We start from the raw sequence: 19815 nt of genomic DNA on the forward strand, positions 1-19815 counted from the left end.
CATCTCTCATGGTCCTCTATTAATGACCTGACAGATTTGAACACAAAATATGTATTTACACAGCGCTTTGCTGATCCAGTTGGCTGCTCTGTTGGACAGATCTCCAAAACACTGACTCACAAAGTCCTCATACATCACTGTAGCCAGAGCATTGATACTGGCAGCTACTGTGCTGAAAAAGACAAAGAAAACATCACATCCAGTCTCCTTTTAGATTTTTTATACATTGATCACCCATTAAAGTCATTGAAAAACATTGAACATTTTTACATTTCAAAAAGATTGAGTTAGGGAGATCTCTTTGTAATCAAACCAATCTGGTCTAATAGAAACACATTACTATACATAGGTTTTTGCTAAATTGTTTTTTGTGGCTCGTTGTACTGTACACATCGAGGCAGTTTCATGGTGAAATGGACACTAATGACTTTACACTTTCACGCAAATCATGAGTAAAATGGCAGATTATCAGTTCACAAATACGTTCTTTTGACCTGTTCCTCAAACAATGCTATCATCTTAAACTCTGTGCGAAGGCGCTATATGGCAAGCAGTTTTTTCACTTAAAACACTGAAGTCTCTGTTAGGCATATGTGGTATCATTTGAAAGCTTAGAATCTGAATTGTTCAGAAAACCCCCTCACGTTTGCGTTTAATTACATAATATAACAAAATAAGGCCTGAAAACATTTGTGTCGCAAAATGGCACCTAGAGGTTACGCTGTAGAACTTTTTTAAATGAATTTAAAAGTCCTTCACATAGAACTTAAATAGCGAAAGTAGCAAAATAGTCAAATATCAAATGAAAGCTCTCGTTCTCAGGAAGGTGTTGCCATAATACAACAGTTTGAATTATTTAAAAAATATATTACAAAGAGATGTTATTTCGGTAAGGCATAAAATGCAAATGTCTCTTTTTCTTTGCTGACCACTGATCTGTAAGCCCCAAATACCCTCAAACTTTATATGAAATCTTACCTTGGGTTGTTAACTTTAAAATGAGTTAAATAAATTACTAAATTAGAAGCCAAGATATTCAACAAAACAGTGTAGAAGCTCTCAGCATTTCAAACAAAGACTTGTTGTCTATGCGTGAAAGCTCAAATGCTTTAGAGCACCACCTGCATTTCAGATCAGTATAATTTGATGGAAGTTGATAAAGGAATCAATATTTTTTTATAGTACTTTCTGCCATCCAGTGGAATAAAATAAGGCCTTTTCCTTGTAAATTGAAGACACAGAAATGAAATGGCATACTTTTTCAGAGTTAAGACATAATTATTTTTATCATAAAGTTGTAAACATATACAATATTATTTATAAATTATTGTAATAATTTCTTAAAATGTAGGAGGTCATCTATAAAATGAGACATTTTTTATGATATTAGTCCACCGTATGTTTGAACAGGCAGATTTTAAATGAAACTTTTCAGGCGGCAGCACAAAAATCCTGCAGAGCATAAGAGGCATAACTTGCAGGCCCAATGCCATGGGCAGGCAACACCAAACGACACTGTATTTTTCAATTAGACAATAAATTGTGTAGCAATCTGTGATGGACATTTTATTAACTTGTGTATCAGCAACAACTAACTAAAATGATGCAAATAGCAGATGCTGCAGTACTGAGACCAAGTTCGAAATGAAAGATTTGGACTCATACAGAATAGGTGGCTCTTTCGAGTTACTAGACTGGTTATTGGTTATTGAACCAAAGAACCCATTCTAAATGAACGAATCAAACCTACAGGCAGAATTGAAAGTCAGCATTTTGTTTATGACCGACTCAAAAAGAACTGAAGGAACCGGTCCAACTAACTGTCAAATATTGCTGAGGATTACCGAGGAGTGGCTGATAATATGAGCATGCATGTACCGAGGACTTGAACGAGCCTGGGGTGAAATGTAAGTTACTTTAATAACAAACAAAATGTACTAGAAATGTGCTTATGACTAGTTTTATTAAATACAATTTTTATAAAAGCAGTCAAAAAAGAAATTCAGTCGAGAGATGAAAATTAATTTTACTATTGTTTATTGTGCATGCAGATTATATTTTTTAAGTTGTTATAAGCTAAATCATGGATTCTGGTGAGTTGATTAAGACTAGTTAATTCATTTTATATGCTTTAGACAAGTAGAACCTATCCGCATTTGTGCATCATTTTTATATTTACATTTATGCATTTGGCAGATGCTTTTATCCAAAGCGACTTTCAGTGCACTTATTACAGGGACAATCCCCCCGGAGCAACCTGGAGTTAAGTGCCTTGCTCAAGGACACAATGGTGGTGGCTGTGGGGATCAAACCAGCAACCTTCTGATTAACAGTTATGTGCTTTAGCCCACTACACCACCACCCCTACTTAGCTTGGGGTGACTGTAAAGCATTCAACTCACATTTGTAAGGTGCTGTACACACTGATGTTTTGCTAGCTTCTATATTCTTTATAATTTACAACTGTTTTGTAAGCCCATCTGCATAGCCAGGCAACTCTGCCCTTTCCGCTATGCACAGCAAGCTGCATGTGCTGAGTGCATGAAGTGTCCAACATTCCACACTTTGTTTTGATGGTTGAAAAAGTGCATCATCCGGGTACTTAAAGTGCACTTCTTTTTGCATTTTCAGTGTTAACACAGGCACTGCCAGTGCTGTGATTCTGAGTATTAGCAGCATGGAGATAAGAAAGTGGTTTAAGTAATCTCAACTTCGACCAACATCAACAGAGCGTGAATCAGCGTGGAGATTGAGGTGGTAAGAGGAAGGAATGGGCCTAACGTGACATAGGCATCGGCATCATCATTGACAGAGCAGCAGGTGGGTATGCTATCGCAAATAACAAGAGTGGTTTTGTAATTCATGTTGTTTTTATTGTTGTTTCATAGTTATTGTTGTACGCAATTGTGTTTTCCATCTAACATGTACTTTTATGACACAACGGTTAGGCCTAATTAGGTTTAAGGTTTAGAATAGAGAGGTCAGTTTTGTTGATTGAAATCTCGAAAGTTTATTAACCATTAAAACGTAATTTGTTTTGGAGAAAATTTTACTCGCTTTTACACACAGTGGACATTTCACCTCAATACTGCCATGATACTTGTTATGAACCATGTAATGCTTTTTTAATTAATCCGGCTCAATCAGATGTGGTAGTTGAGGCTTAAAAAAGTTTTATAAAAAGGAAATAAAAATGTAAATTCTTGGAGATTTACATTTTTTTACTTACTGAAAAGTTTACCAGTATTAGGCATATAATCACATTTTGTATTTGGGCTGGTTGTCACATTTTATATGTTATAATTGTATTTTATTCATTAATAGGAGTTGTGTTATTGGGTAATGCCACAAAAGGTCAACTATCTTATTTTCTAGGAAATAATGGTGGAAATGTTTGTTGGTTTTTTTGTGCCAAAATAACAAGGTATGCACTATATAGAAATTGTAAAAAAGTAAAAAGTGTGACAACCAGCCCTATAGTCTCCCCTATATTATCACATATATTATAATGAACTTGAACAAGTAAATTGATTGAAAAAATTACTCTATTTACCTCAGAGTTCCACTGAATGCACATGCCACAAATAACCCCGGCAGCCCAGGAAATGCCCCAAGAACTTCCATCACAAAATATGGCATGAGCTGGGAACAGCAGATTTAAACATAGCAAATACTTAATCATTTAGTAGATGTATTAACCTAAAGGGATTTACACTTATTACAGGGACCGGTCTTGCTCAAGGGCACAATGGTGATAGCTCGATTCTGTAGGGATTTAAACCAGCAACTTCACCATTACAGCCCTGGACTTTGGTGACTACGGCATGCCATACCACACCACACCACCAATACTCTACCATCCAACACTCTCTCACCGAGAAATCATACAAATTCATAAATCGTATGAAATCGTAGGAGTTGGGTCATACAAATTCGTATGACTTGTACCATAGCCAATCATGTGATTCTCCGTCGTGTCCTTCTAAAATGTGACAATTACTCTCTTCCTTCGTACACCACATATGCATTACACTTCAAATCATCCATATTTTTATGTATAGGTTTAGATATGGGGTTTGGGTTAGGGCATAAAATAAATAAACATATACACATCATCTGACACACTCCACTTTCCCTTACTTCTGCATTGCATATCCTGGTATTTGCACGTCTACAATTCATACTAATTCATATGAACAAATTTGTCTTATTTCATACAATTTAGCCAACTTCTCATGCGATCGGGTCACTAACATCATTTTACTCTTATAAGATGAAAGTCACAGAAGTTTCTTTCATATAGATCAGACATATGAACAGAAATCGTTACCTGGTCTGGAGCAGAGACTAATCCAGCTGACCAGGGGTCACAGTCAGAGTAGAAGGCATACATGATGAGACCAGACACCACAGCACAGAACAGGATAATCCATAGACCCATGAGATTCATATACAAAGCCCTGAGAGAGAAAAGAGGGGAAAAAAGATATTTAATATTCTGAATTTAAATTTGTATAAAAACTTTACATCTTGTAGATCTGGAGCTCAAATTCTTTTCCATTTAAAGGAGTACATTTAATTCACCCAATATGATACCATAAAAGTAGTTCATACAACTTGTGCCATATTGTGATGAGGAGGAGGGCGTGACCGGTCCGTAACAATAGACACCCAGCGCTGAATCAGCCCAATCAGCCGGGAGAGGGATAAAGAGGAGCTGGGGACACCAGTTCGAGAGTGAGGGAGAGACGCACACAGTTGTGTTCGTGTGTTTTATGAAAGCAGTTTTATGTTGTGTTTTGTTTATTTTTGATTGTTAACCCGATTCATGCTTTTTCCTTTCCCGATGAAAAAGAGGCTTGTCTGCCACACTGGTGCCGAAACCCTAGATTGGAGGAAGACATACTGTCATGGAGTCCTCACCACTGCCGTCCGCCAGGGGGCTGAGCAGCTGGCTGAGAACCATGTGGCAGCATGGTTGGGAACCAGAGTTTTATTTATTTTTCTTCTCTCTTTCTTGGGCTCTCCTGCTCTGTCTTTCCCTCTCCCTCCCCTCAACCTACTCTGATTCCCAGGAGGCGTGGAAGATCAGCAAGCGGGAGGACTGCCGAAAGGGCAACACCTCCCCTCCAGGAAGGGTGGAGGGATGTAAGTCTGGCCGTGCTTTTCCCAGCCTGAATCAGGCGTTGGGGGCATGTGACAAGGAGAAGGGCGTGGCCGGGCCATAATAATGGATGCCCGGCACTGAATCAGCCCAATCAACTGGGAGAGGGATAAAGAGGAGCTGGGGATGCCTGTTCGAAAGAGAGGGAGCAGTGTTCATATGTGTGCTTTTGCTTTGTGCTGTAAAGCAGTTTTATGTTGTGTTTTGTTTATTAAAAGTCTTTTTGATTGTTAACCAGTTTCCTGCTTCCTCCTTTCCAGATGAACAAGAGGCTTGTCTGCCACACATATATTTCAAGTCTTCTTTCAAGCCATACAATGTCTGTGTGAAGAACAAACCCAATGTCAAGTCATAATTCACTTTTTTTACAAGGGTCTCTGGAAAACTCAATTGTGATTGATCAACGGCACCATCTAGTGTTCTGATACTTCTAAGCAACAACTGCACATCTGGGGATTAAATGATATCAGACTGTCATTAATTTTTCCATAGACTTATTGATTTTTACAGATAACTTATGAACTTTTAAAGAAAGACCTACTGTGAGCTCCAAGGTTGTTAATCAATCGTCTATGCTTCTAATGAAGCAACATTCTGCGTTATTTCAACTACAATGTTTACAAGTGGAGTTCCTGGTGAACAACTTCACTACCCATGGTCCTGCAGAAAAATATCTACCAATCAGAGAACTGCGGCCAAGAAAGCCCACCAAATGAGCCCAGTAGCTAACACCCACTCCCAAGATACACTGTGAATGACGCAGTCGTGTCCATCTCCCTTCACTCTCAAACTACATATAGTATATATTTGTGGATATCTGAATAATTCACATTAAACAAACTATATAATTTTTACACTTATAATCAATAACTTTAAATTAATAGTTTTATATGTTCCCATCATTTCATATTTGATTATTTCATTTGCAGTTCTTCATGGGACTGTAGTCTGTGCCCTCGTGAAAGAGGGTAATTTTTTTTTTTTTATGACTTTCAAAAACTCTTTTGCTTAAAAACTTATTTTGTAATATTGTAATTGACCTCAGAGCTGGGAGGTTTGGTTCATGGCTTAGAACTCTTTTATTAAGTTTTTATAAAAAATTCTATATAATAAATGAATAGGAAAATTACTTTTTTCACAGTTGTGCTCTATTGCAAGTCATCTTTCCTACTTCCCATATCTGCGATCTCTACAAGTAAGCTAATAAAATAATATTAACTCAAATCTATGTTCCATATTCATTTATTTATGAATAATCCTTGCAATAAGCAGGATAATGAGTATAGTCAGTCGGTCAAGTAAACACCAAGAGAACTTTGATGCAAACCAGAAGTGGAATTCAGCAATTTCTTTATACATAATAATCTAATTTCAATGCAAATCATTATCATGTGTTCATTTATTTACCTATTTGGTAGATAGCTGTGTAATAAGCTAAATAATATAGAGTCAGACAGTTATTATCGCAAAATAAACCCTGGCTGGGTGATACAAGACCCCAAAGCTGGAAGTGTTGTGAAATGTCCACAGGTTGGAGCCAAAAGCAAGTTGTATTTTTTATTGTAAATTATGTAATATGGTCAAGTGGAATGCATAATTTTTTTTTATAAACCCTATCCACTAACTAAACCTAACCCTCAATGAAGTAAAAAATATAATTTTAGAGCAAAAATGTAACATTCAAATTGTGTTCATCGTTTCTGTGAAACCAATTATCTCCTGGCTTCCTTGGGACTTGTGCAATGTGCAACTATCAGTCACACCACAGGGAAAGGTGATCATGGGTGAAATTATGCAAAAATGTCTGATGGGAGATGAGCAGAATGGGGTCGATGTCAGGGTACATAAACATTCGAAAGCAACCATTAGTGATCATGTTGCAAGAACAGTTTGCTAATGAGATCAGACACTTCCAGCATTCCTCCTCCACCCCAACTCCACATTTCTACAATTTAATAGTATATATTCCAGGGGCAAGCCACATACTGTATGTTTTACCTTTATACTGATAATTGATCTCCCTTACTTTCAAGGATCAGATAAGGAAATGAATGTCATGGCAAATGCCATTGGATCTCATTTGTCTCATAACTGAAAGCAACACAGAAAAAGCAAACAGGATTTGAGAGCAGTGGCAGAGGGGATGATTTTCAGTCAATAACAACTGAAATTAAATATATATATTTTTTGGTCAGCAGTCCCCATTCACTTTAATTCTATGCAAAAGAGCAGCATGAATATGAACACAATAATGTCTTCTCACCAGCGTGCATGATTCTCTGTCTTGCAGGAAATACACCTCTGGATGGTTGACTGGTTTACACCATAGATGCCCAGCCATGTGAATGTGCCACCTACAGTGAGAGTCCAGAATGTGTGTCGTCTGAGAGGGTCCATGTCAAAGCTAGAAACGCAGAATTATTATAACTTCTTACAAAGTGTCAATATTCTTAGATTACACTGATAATGGAAATCATTTATTACTTTAAATGTAATTTCTAATGTAATTTTCTAATGTATAATGTAATGTAGTTTATTTGAAGCAGTATGAGTACATAAGTGCTGTGAGATGTGAGATGGATGTACAGTAAGTGCATACTCAAACACTTGTAGTCTGCCTCCAGTGTGCGCTTTGCTCCAGACAGACTCAATCCCACCCGCTCGACTTGAACCCTGGATGAGAACTGTGAGGAATCCCACCACCATCACTACCATCTGGAAGGCATCTGTCCAGACCACAGCCTTCAGCCCACCCTACACAACACAACACAACACAACAGACACGTACACGTACACATACACACACACACACACACTCACACTCTCAATAGACGTGTATTTAGTGTTCCACAGAAAGAAAGTCATGGGAGTTTGGAAGACATGAGGGTGAGTAAATGGTTGCAATTCTCATGTTTGGTGATCTATCTCTTTAACTTTACACAGAAGTGTCTAGATATGGAAACAGCTCCCCTACTGAAATCTCAATCACACATTTATTATGTTCAGTATTGGTATGTTACTCATGTTAATTTTAATCAGATTACTTTAACTTCATTGAGAAAGTAGTCACATTATTAATTATTAATTAAAGTGGGACAGTTAAGCTTGATCCCCATTAGATACATGTGTGTTTCCTTAAATGGTTAAAAATGACTAAACTAGTTATATGGCTAAACATTAATAAAACTAATATCTGGGTAGTAAACAAGTAACTTTTTAGGGTTCCAAAGGGTGGGGAAAGCAATGCAGCATTATTCAAAATCAAAAGTTTTCAGTTACAGATGCCATTTTAGATATTCATTTTTCACAATCAGCCATGATTAATTTAACCCAAGAGTGAAAGTGTCCAGTAACAAGACGGTTACTGAGATTAAGAGAGTAGTTTTCAGATGGTATGTGATTCTAAAATGGCAGCCCCCATGAGGCACCCCATGTAGAATAAAACATCTTTTATAAGGTTACTGATGTGACTGGAGTCCTCATCTCATGTGAGCGCTCTTGATTTTATACATGTTTCAAAATTACAGTTCATTTCTTTAGGAGTAAAACTATTCTTATGGGGGAAAATTACTGAGGGTACCTTTAAGGTTATAAAAAAGTAAAAGTTAAATGTTTGGAAAGTCTACATATAATTATTTGTGATGTGAAAGTGTATAGAAAGTAATTCCAAATAATTTGTACATATATTTATAGCATGTATGGTAACACTTTATTTTAGGGATCAGAAATTAGATATTAATTAATGACTAATAGTTGAACTGGTAAAAGACTAGTTACATATATGTTTGGTAATTATAAGGTATTTATCAGGCCTTTGTTGGTTGATTTCTTACCCTTGTCTAATAGCCTCTTTACATATGATTTTTCCAAACAATTAACCTATTAGGTAAAAACAAAATATACTAATAGATAGGAAGGTGCAAAATACATACTTTATAGGTTCTCGTTTCACTGCAGGAATGTAATAAATTATACGTATAAAATAAATATTGAAGGCAGAGACTTTTGTTGCTTAGTGTAAATAGCAACAAAAAGCATCCTCTTTGTACTAAGGGCAAATAGTGTTAAATGCTATTTTCACCCTGATTAAATATTATTATAAAGTATAGGGCAGACTGCAGCATGTTTATTTAGAGTCCCACAAACACCCTACACCAACCTCTACCCCTAAACCTAACACTAACCTTCCCTGCTTTGTTGAAATATAATATACATTCTACATTTATTTCATATTTATAAGCCACACATTCACACAGAGTACTGAAGCTGCAGCTACAGACCTGGATGAGCTCACAGATACTGTTACATCATATATCAGTTTCTGTGAGAATATGTGCATTCCTACTAGGACTTTTCTATCATTCAACAATGATAAACCATGGTTTACAGGAAGGCTCAGACAGCTTCGCCATGCCAAAGAGGACGCTTATAGGGGTGGGGAAAAACTGTTGTATAATCAGGCCAGGAACACACTGAATAAGGAAATCAGAGTGGCTAAAATAAATTACTGTGAGAAGCTGAAAAACATGTTTTCAGCTAACAACCCTACATCAATGTGGAGTGGCCTGAAACTACTTATTAATTACAGGACTCCTACCCCCAACCCTGTGGCAGACCAACTACTGGCTGACGACCTGAATGAGTTTTACTGTAGATTTGTAAGGCCCAATCTCTCACACCACACCCATTCTGACCTTCACTACACACAAATATCAACACCTCCTGCAACCCCCCTCCTGCTAATAAACCTGCACTCAAGATCAGTGAAGTTGAAGTATGGCGCGTCTTTCGGAAGCAAAAGATGAGGAATGCTTCAGGCCCAGATGGCGTCTCGCCATTGTGCCTCCGATCCTGTGCTGACCAACTGGCCCCATCTTAACTCAGATCTTCAATAGATCACTAGAGCAGTGTGAAGTCCCATGCTGCTTTAAATGCTCAATTATTATCCCTGTCCCTAAGAAAGCAAAAGTCACAGGACTTAATTGTTATAGACCTTTCACCCTGACATCTGTGGTCATGAAGTAATTTGAGAGACTGTTGTTGGCCCACCTGAAGGACATCACTGGGCCTTTTCTGGATCCCCTTCGATTTGCTTATCGTGCAAACAGGTCTGTGGATGATGCAGTCAACATGGGATTGCATAATATCCTGGAACATCTGGACAGACCGGGGACATATGCAAAGATCCTGCAAGGACTAAGTTAAACCAACTCCCTGTTTCCATGTCTATCTGTCAGTGGATTACCAGCTTTCTGACAGACAGGCAGCAGCTTGTGAGACCCCCAGGGATGTGTGCTCTCCCCACTACTCTTCTCCCTCTACACCAATGACTGCACCACCAAGGACCCCTCTGTCAAGCTCCTGAAGTTTGCAGATGACACCACTTTCATCGGCCTCATCCGAGATGACAATGAGTCTGCATACAGAAAGGAGGTTGAATGGTTGGCTCACTGGTGCAATCATAACAACCTGGAGCTCAACACGCTCAAAACGGTGGAGATGATTGTGGACTTTAGGAGGAACACCCGAACACTGACTCCCCTCACCATTCTAAACAGCACTGTGGCAGCAGTGGAGTCCTTCAGGTTCCTGGGCACTACCTGAAGTGGGAGACACACATTGACTCCACTGTGAAAAAGGCCCATCAGAGGTTGTACTTCCTTCGCCAGCTGAGGAAGTTCAACCTGCCACAGGCACCGTTGATACAGTTCTACTTGGCAGTCATTGAGTTTGTCCTCTCCACTTCAATAACTGTCTGGTTTGGTGCATTATTGGTTGCCCCCTGCCCCCCCTTCAAGTACTGTACACTTTCAGAGTGAGGAAAAATGCTGTAAAAATCACTCTGGACCCCACTCACCCAGCCCATTAACTTTTTGAACTGTTGCCTTCTGACTGACGCTTCAGAGCTCTGAGCACCAGAACTGTCAGGCACAAGAACAGTTTTTCCCTCAGGCTATCCATCTCATGAACAGATAAAACTGCCCCATTGAGCAATAATTATGTGCAATACACAGTTTAAGTCTATTTATATTATCTAACATATCATCTTCTGCCATTACATACAAAGAAAAAATATATATATATTTTTGCACTGTACATAACATACTGTATTTTTGTACTTTATATAATGGATTTGTTTTAGATTTGCACTACATATGTGTGTGTATGTATGAAGGTGTGTGTCTGTGTGCATGTATGCATATGTATAATTATATATATATATTTTTATTATCTATGTCTTGCTACTGTTTTTGAATTGTTTTTTGTATTGTTGTGCACTGGAATCTCCTGTCACCAAGACAAATTCTTTGTATGTGTAAGCATACTTGGCAATAAAGCTGATTCTGATTCTGAGAAGGTCTCGGGTTACTTAACTGTAACCCCTGTTCCCTGAAAAAGCGGAATGAGATGCTGTGCTGATTTAGTGCTTTGGGAAAGTCTTTAGGAGTGACCAGCTGTGAATATGTGTGCAACACGTCAATGAAATTGACTCGAATTTATAGCCTCCGCCGGTGGCATCATCAGGATGCGCCGGTACAGGGGCTATAAATAGATGCGCCACAGGTGCATCGTCAGGTATTTTGTCTGAAGAGCAGTCCTGGGGTATCCTCAGTGTGGCAATGAAGCGCAGCATCTTGTTCCGCTTTTTCAGGGAACAGGGGTTACAGTTATGTAACCCGAGACATTCCTCATCAACGAGAATACCCAAGCCGGCGCACTGCTGCTGTCTGGACCCCTTACAGTTGTGTAGTTCTGCTCACAAGAGCGCGAGAGGTCTCCGACATGAGCTTGTGATGTTGACTCAAGGACATAAGAGCCCGGAGTGGCATGAACATCCAAACTATAAAATCTTATGAATGTGTGTGGAGAGGACCAGCCTGCTGTATTACAAACATGCTGCAGAGGAACACCTCTAGCCAAGGCTTTAGAGGAGGCGACCCCTCTGGTAGAGGGAGCCCTGATCCCTACTGGCAAAGCTTGACCACGCGCCTCGTAGGCCAGGGCAATAGCATCCCTCACCCAATGCAAAATTTTCTGCTTGGTGGCGGCCACCTCCTTGTTACGGCCCCATGACAAACGAATAGTTGCCCTGACTTACGCCACTGGCTAGTGTGGTGGACGTAAGCCTGAAGGTCTTTCCTGATCCGGCATTTTAAATGGTGGGGAACAGAAGGCTTCAAGAGTGACCGGATGTATGGCCAAGAAAGGAACCTTAGGCAGGTAGTCAGGATGTACAATATTGCTTTAGCCATTCTTGGGGCAAAATCTAAGCAGAATGGCAAGACAGACAGCGCATGCAAATCCCCATTTCTTTTTAGAGAAGTAATCACCATAAGAAAAACCATCTTGAGAGTCAGAAGTTTATCAGACGCTAACTCTAGAGGTTCAAAGGGGGTCTCAACCAGACCCTCAAGGACTATTGCTAAGTCCCATGAAGGGATCCTGGTCCTAGCAGGAGGTCTTAATCGCATGGCTCCACAAAGGAAGCGAGCGAGCAGAGGATGTTTCCCCAATGGCATCCTATCAATCAAGGCATGGCAAGCCGATACAGTGGCCACATAAACCCTGAGAGTGGCAGGGCATGTGCCTGCTGATAATTATTCCTGCAGAATGTCCAGAACTGAAGCAATCTGGCAGTTAACTGGATCTGCATTATGTGCACTACACCATCTTTCAAAGACACCCCATTTATTGGCGTAACGTCTTCTAGTAGAGGGAGCCCTAGCACTTAGAATGGTCTTGATAACTTCAGGTGAAAGCCCAGTGTCCCTCAGTTGGTACCCTTCAGGGGCCAAACATGAAGGTTCCACAACTCGGGCCGGGGAGGAAATATTGTCCCCTGCACCTGAGACAGAAGGTCCCTCCTGTCTGGAATCGCCCCAAGGCGAGCCGTCGGAGAGACATTATCTCCGAGAACCTTACCCTGTTCAGCCAATGCGGAGCTATTAGTAAGAGGCAGGACCCTTGCTGGCGAACTCTGGCCAAGACTCCCGGGAGCAGAGAAACTGGAGGAAAAGCATGCAGGCGCATTCTGGGCCATGTATGTGCCATCGCGTCCAGACCCAGGGGGGCTGGGTGACTCAGCGAGAAGTAGAGGGGACATTGTGCTGTTTGTTGGGAGGCGAAGAGGTCCACTTCTGCTCTCTAAAATCTCAACCAGATTTGATCCACTACCTCGGGGTGGAGTTTCCACTCCCCCGCTGGTATTTTCTGTCTGGACAATAAATCTGCTCCCATATACAGGCATCCAGGGATATAAACTGCTCTGATTGACAGGAGCTTGCCCTGGGCCCAAAGGAGAATCTGCCATGCCAGTCTGTTCAGCTGGCATGACCGTAGACCTCCTTGATGGTTTATGTAAGAGACTACCGCTGTGTTGTCCACCCGCACCAAGACATGGCAGCCTCTCAGATACTGGAGGAAGTACTTCAGGGCTAGAAATACAGCCATCAACTCGAGACAGTTGATATGTCAATATCTTCCATTCCCCTTGAGCTGGACGACCACTTAAGACTGCTCCCCAGCCCATCAGGGAGGTGTCTGTAGTTAACAGCTTGCGACGGCAAGACACACCTAGAGTGGGACACAAAGTGAGGAACCGGGGTCTGAACCACATAGAAAGGGTATGTAGCGTGTGGTGCGTAAACCTTATCAGCTTTAGGGGACTGGCCCTTGGATGAAATCCCCTGGCTTTGAGCCACAACTGAAACATTCTCATGTGCAAAAGGCCCAAAGGGATCACCGAGGCAGCAGATGCCATAAAACCTAGTATTTGTTGATACTGGCGAACAGTGTAAACTTGGTCTAGCCTGACTTTGCTCAGGGTGTTCTAAATGGACTCAATTCGAGTGGGAGACAATTGTGCCCGCATCATGATCGAATTCCATACGATCCCCAGATAGGTAGTTTTCGAGTGGGAGAGAGGACGCTTTTCTTGACGTTGAGCCTCAAACCCAGAGAAACCAGATGAGCTATGATGATATCGCTGTGCTGTAATGCCAGTCCTTGTGACTGTGCTAGTATCAGACAGTCGTCTATATATTTCGGAATGCGGATACCCCGGAGTCACAAAGGATCCAGTGCTGCATCCATGCACTTCGTGATAAGGCTATGCCGAATGGAAGAACCCGATATTGGAAAGCTTCGCCCCCCGAAAGCGAACCTCAGGAACTTCTATATGAAAGCATGCGTCCATGAGATCGATCGTAACCAACCAATCGTGATGTAGGATTTGAGACACAACCGTCTTGACGATTAGCATCTTGAATTTGAATGCCTTGACTGAGCGATTCAAGCCTCGAAGGTCTAAAATCGAATGTAACCCCCCATCCATCTTGGGAACCGGGAAGTATCGTTGTAGTAACCTGACTCTCTCTCTGGAAGGGGAACATGTTCTATAGCCCTATTGACCAAGAGATTTTGCAGTTCCTTCCGCAGTAGACATGCTTGTTCTGGTTTCACTGTAGTGGGAACCATGCCGACGCAACATGGAGGACGGCGAACAAATTGAATTCTGTAGCCTTTTCCTACTGTTCTCAGGACCCACATAGAAACACCCGGCAGTAGCTTCCACGCTTCCAGGTTCTCTGAGATGGGTATCAATTTTGACACTTCCTGTTGAGGGGATGTCGAGTGTTTCCGCGTTCTGGATACGGAAGGAAGCAACGGAACACCCAACATTTTGCTGGAAACCACTAACTCCTGAAACACCAGAGGTGGCGGGGATGGAGAGGTTCCGTGGGGGTATCGGGAAGGTGCAGTTGAATGTCTCACGTGACCTGTCCCAAGGGGCACCCACAAGGCTGGACGCAAGACCGTCAGGACTTTCTCTTCCTGGAGATAACAGTCTTGAGGTCTTGCTTTGCGGGCTGCTGAGGGCGACGAGCTGGTCCCCAGTTTCTACGAGGGGGAGCGTGATTCGCCACGCTATGTTTTTGAGCCTCGCTTCTAGAAGGACTGGGGCGAGGCTGGGTGGCTAGCGGCCCCTCCCCCTGAGTGCGGTGAGGAAGGAATAGCCGAAGGCTTCCTCATGACTTTTTGCCTCCTGGAACCTGGTGATGACCATGTTCATAGAGCCACCGAACAAGCCAGAAGGTGAAATCGGGGCATCAAGAAGGAAGACTTTGTCCTTGTCTCTGATGCCCGAAAGGTTCAGCCATAAGTGCCTCTCTGTGCTGACCAAAGCAGCCATAGACCAGCCAATGGCACTAGCCATCTGTTTGGTCACCCAGAGAGACAGATCCATGGATCGACGAAGCTCTGAAAACGCCTCCTCGTCGACCATACTGCCCGCACTCAAGTCATTTAACAGGTCAGCCTGGTATGCTTGCAACACTGCCATAGTGTTCAGGCAGCACCAGCCTAACCTGCTGCCTGATAAGCACTCCCCACAAGTGTAGATGTGGTCCTGCATGGCTTTGTGGGGAGAGTGGGTCTCTTTAGAGATGATGCCGAGCCAGTCGAGAGATAACCCGCAAGTGTCTCTTCTAGAGCAGCATGCTCTTCCCCCAAACACACAAAACAAAACTGGTGTGAGTCCTTTTCAGCCATAGAGTGTAAACATGGGAACACACAATGCTTGCTTTGTTTATCAGTCATTTTTGAAAGAGAAAGGTTTCTGCGCACTGCCTAACAAATTCTAACTCCTAACAGACGAAAATATAAATTTTTTGACAGGGTTGAGAAGTACAACACACACAGAATGGTCTGATGATTTCACCGGCGGAGGCTATAAATTCTAGAAAATTTCATTGATGTGTTGCACACATATTCACAGCTGGTCACTCTAAAGACGTTCCCAAAGCGCTAAATCAGCGCAGCATCAAAGTGTAGCTTTTGATAGGGAACCTATAAAAGATGTGTTTTGCATCATACTAGCTATTGATATGTTTTGTTTACAGCTAAGAAATTCATTGTTATGACAAAAGCAAATATAAAGGGGCCATTAAGCAAGAAAAATAAATCAGCAAATAAAGGCTGGATAAATATTTTATAATGCCAAACAAGTCCATAACTAGTCATTTACAACTGCAATTATTAGTCATGAATTACGGTCTCATTTCTGATCCCTAAACTAAAGTGTTTTTCCTCTGCCTCACTTTACCAGATGCATATTGGCAAAGTGAGACAGGATGAAACTGGAAAATGGGACAGCATGTCAAGTCATTTAAAGAGGAGTTTTGAGTTATTAATAACTTGTATAGTAATAATAATGATTAAATTACAGTTAGGTGCATTTTGGTAAATAATTAAGTGTATTTAATTATTTTAAATATTATATTAGTAAAGTGCATTTACGTGCATTGAAAGGAAAATTAATGATTTCAATTGTTCTCTTAAACATATTCTAATCTCATTTGTTAAAAACACATAATTATGCAGTAATGTCTATAATGCCTTAGGACCTTTTTTTTAGAGCGCTGGCATTAAGCGCAGCATTATGCTGTAAGTCACAAGTGCAAAGTCAATGGTCATGGCCATGAAGTTTTGGTATTTTCGTGCAAGCATGCGCTAATTCTAGGCGCAATTAGTTCTGGTGAATTTGCACATGCAACGTGCAAAATTCTGAGGTTTTCTCCAGTTATTATTCCACCATCATATTACAGGCTATTTCAATCCCTCAAGCAGCAGCGATACAAACAAAGACAGCACATTCATAATAAACTGCAAATGCAAGAACTGAGTTTAAAGCTGAGTTCATATGTGGTTTTCAAACTTCTTATCACAATGACCAATTTCTCAGAAAAACATCAAATTGTGCTTTGTGCCACTTCATGAACAAACAATACACCCACAGTTTAAGCACATACACCCACAGATAGCGCAAACACTCCCATCCATGCCGACTTGTGCTTTGCGCTGGCATGAAAATTTTGATTAGAATTAATGCTCTAATGAAAACTGGATAAGACATTGTGCAAGGTTGTTGCGTGTAGCACTGCACTTTGTTCGCTCATGAAAATAGAGCCCCTAATATCCTCGTTGAGCAGTTTCACTGAAAAACATTATCGAAAATCATGCCATAAAATTACTTGCCTTTTGGTGCCTGGTGGGCAGGCCAATGGCAATTCTGTTTAAAAATTAAGGGAATGGCATCTCCACTAATATATAGCATAAATATCAAATGCAATTGAATGTAGCGCATTATCCCTTTTTGATGAGTTGTTTTACTTGAGCACCTGCACCTTTGTGTTATGGTTGTGCATGCTGTCTGAGGTTTGATATTAACCCTTAAATGCATTGCATACCTCTGGTATTTAGAGACCCTGGCATCACAAATGGATCTACAAAATGCCCAGATAGAGTAAAATTTTCACAACTTTTTCAAGACTATATTTCTATATATTTTAATCTTTTATTTTACATATATCAAAGAGATGATGACACAAATCAGAACAAATCTAGAACAGCATTCATTACTTTCACACTGAAAGTTCTTGAGATGCAACTGACTGTCAAACACAGATTGAGCTACACATATGTATTTCCTCAGGCACAATTTGAATCTAAACTTACATAATTTCTGAAATACACCCAAATGACAATATTCATATCATACTGTTCATGTGTTACACTTGCTATAGTTTATAGTGACAAAAGACAATTTTTGTGTTTTATATGAGCAAGTTGAGGTGACGTATTTATTCAGTGCTGTCAGTCAGTTAATCAGCCAGTGTTTTCATTCATCGCTTGAGTTACTACTAAACTACTAAACTGGGAAATGGCTTTATACAGCTTTAAATGAACAACTTCAGCATTAAGGCTTATCACATCTGAGAGACACATCAGACTGATTAATTACACAAACTCAAGGTGCTTACCTCTTACTGGAGTTTCATCATTCATCATTGGAGAGGACATACTGTTTAAAATGGCAAGATTGTGGTTTCCAAAGTGAATGAATCTTGCGCAATGGCTACCATGAAATAGGGAGGAATACCCTTGCTCAGATGGCCTGTGGCCAAATCACAGCAGTGCTGATTTAGGGCCATATTGCACACATGCTCATGTGATATTGCTTAAGTGTATATGTATATGAGACTGTATACTGATCATTCAAAATCAATATTCACTTTGCTGAAGTGCCTATACACTTTAAGCAATTATAATATATGTATATGTATATATATATATATATATATATATATATATATATATATATATATATATATATATATATATATATATATATATACACTGGTGGTTAAAAGTTTGGAATAATGTGTAGATTTTGCTCTTTTGGAAATAAATTGGTACTTTAATTAGTGTTAATAAGTTAATAAGTGGCATTCAGCTGATCACAATGTATAGTCAGGACATTAATAATGTGAAAATGTACTATTAAAATTTGAAAAACAAATTTAGAACATCTTAAGCTACTTCAAAGATTTCTCATAAAAAAAATCCTCCATGTGCAGCAATGACAGCTTTGCAGATTCTTGGCATTCTAGCTGTCAGTTTGTCCAGATACTCAGGTGACATTTCACCCCACACTTCCTGTAGCACTTGTCATAGATGTGGCTATCTTGTCGGGTGCTTCAACAGCAGAACGAGTTCATTATTAACATATAAGAGTTATATTAACTTCGTTTATATATATATATATATATATATAGGTAGGTATATATTTATATATACCTACCTATATATACATGTATATATAAAACACACAAAAGAGTAATATTTTCTCTAAAAGAATGGCGCAAATGGAAAGCGTCTTTTTCAAGATGCCTTTTCGTTTGTGTTTATTTCCTGGTTGCGGTCGATGTCTCTCCCCGTCTGATGGCCTCAATGCGAGGACATGACCATGGCTACGTTGCGGTCGTGGCTTGCCCTTGTAAGAGCGCAAGCCACCTCACCGACTCGGTCCTTCTACCTACGGGTATGAGGCGGTGTCGGCTTGCACTGGGGGTGATATGGGAACCTTTCACTTATAGCCACCTTTCACTGCCCGTACGCGATCCGTGAGCTCCTCCGCTCTCACTACCCTCGATGGAAGGGTGGCAAGGGGCTACTCGCCGATTCCCCAGGTGGATCAAGCAGTCACGGTGCACTTATGCCCGCAAAGCAACTCCATCTGGCAGAACCATCCGGGGCTACCGTCCAGGGCCTGTAGGCAGACGTCATCCCTGACGGCTAAGGCCTACAGTGCCGCTGGACACGCCGCCTCCGCCTTGCATGCCATGGCACTCCTGCAGGTGCAATGGTGAGGAAGCAGACAGAGGCCATACAGCACATCCTGCCCAGGCAGAGCCACAGACCACGCACTCCATCTGCTCGTCGCCCAGGGTGTCTCCCTGCGGTGCCAACACCGACACCAGCCCCGCCACAGCCCGCCCCTCTGGGCCGGCCCTGGCGCGGAGCTACCCACTGGACTTCGATGCCACCCGCCTCAAGGCCGGCCGCCAGGAACCCCAAGAAGGCTTCAAAGCGCCCCTGAGACAGGCAGCCCTGGGACCCAGGAAACTGCACTACGGGAGCTGGTAAGCAGACCACTCCCTCCCTGCTGGAGTGTCGGGTGGAGAATCCTTATTTCTTTACAAATTTTATTTTCCTCAGCCCCTGGGCTCTATTTCCGATCTCCACCGCTTCTCTTTGGCAGGTACGGCGCCCTGTAACCAGACCTTCCGCTTCCACGCACCCAGCCGTGG

General features: G+C 41.1%; 1 protein-coding gene across 1 annotated transcript in view; it reads right to left on the reverse strand.

The window, feature by feature from the left end:
- Positions 1-19815, reverse strand: part of slc5a12 (solute carrier family 5 member 12) — a 48020-nt gene that overhangs the window by 20955 nt on the left and 7250 nt on the right. The window contains exons 5-9 of the mRNA XM_052123030.1: positions 7764-7918; positions 7428-7568; positions 4331-4460; positions 3554-3642; positions 60-172 (exon numbers count right to left, since the gene is read on the reverse strand). Of these exons, the coding sequence (XP_051978990.1) occupies positions 60-172; positions 3554-3642; positions 4331-4460; positions 7428-7568; positions 7764-7918 (628 nt within the window). The remainder of the gene's footprint in view (positions 1-59; positions 173-3553; positions 3643-4330; positions 4461-7427; positions 7569-7763; positions 7919-19815) is intronic.

The sequence above is a fragment of the Xyrauchen texanus genome, chromosome 49 (genome assembly GCF_025860055.1).
Source record: "Xyrauchen texanus isolate HMW12.3.18 chromosome 49, RBS_HiC_50CHRs, whole genome shotgun sequence".
Classification (NCBI taxonomy): domain Eukaryota; kingdom Metazoa; phylum Chordata; class Actinopteri; order Cypriniformes; family Catostomidae; genus Xyrauchen; species Xyrauchen texanus.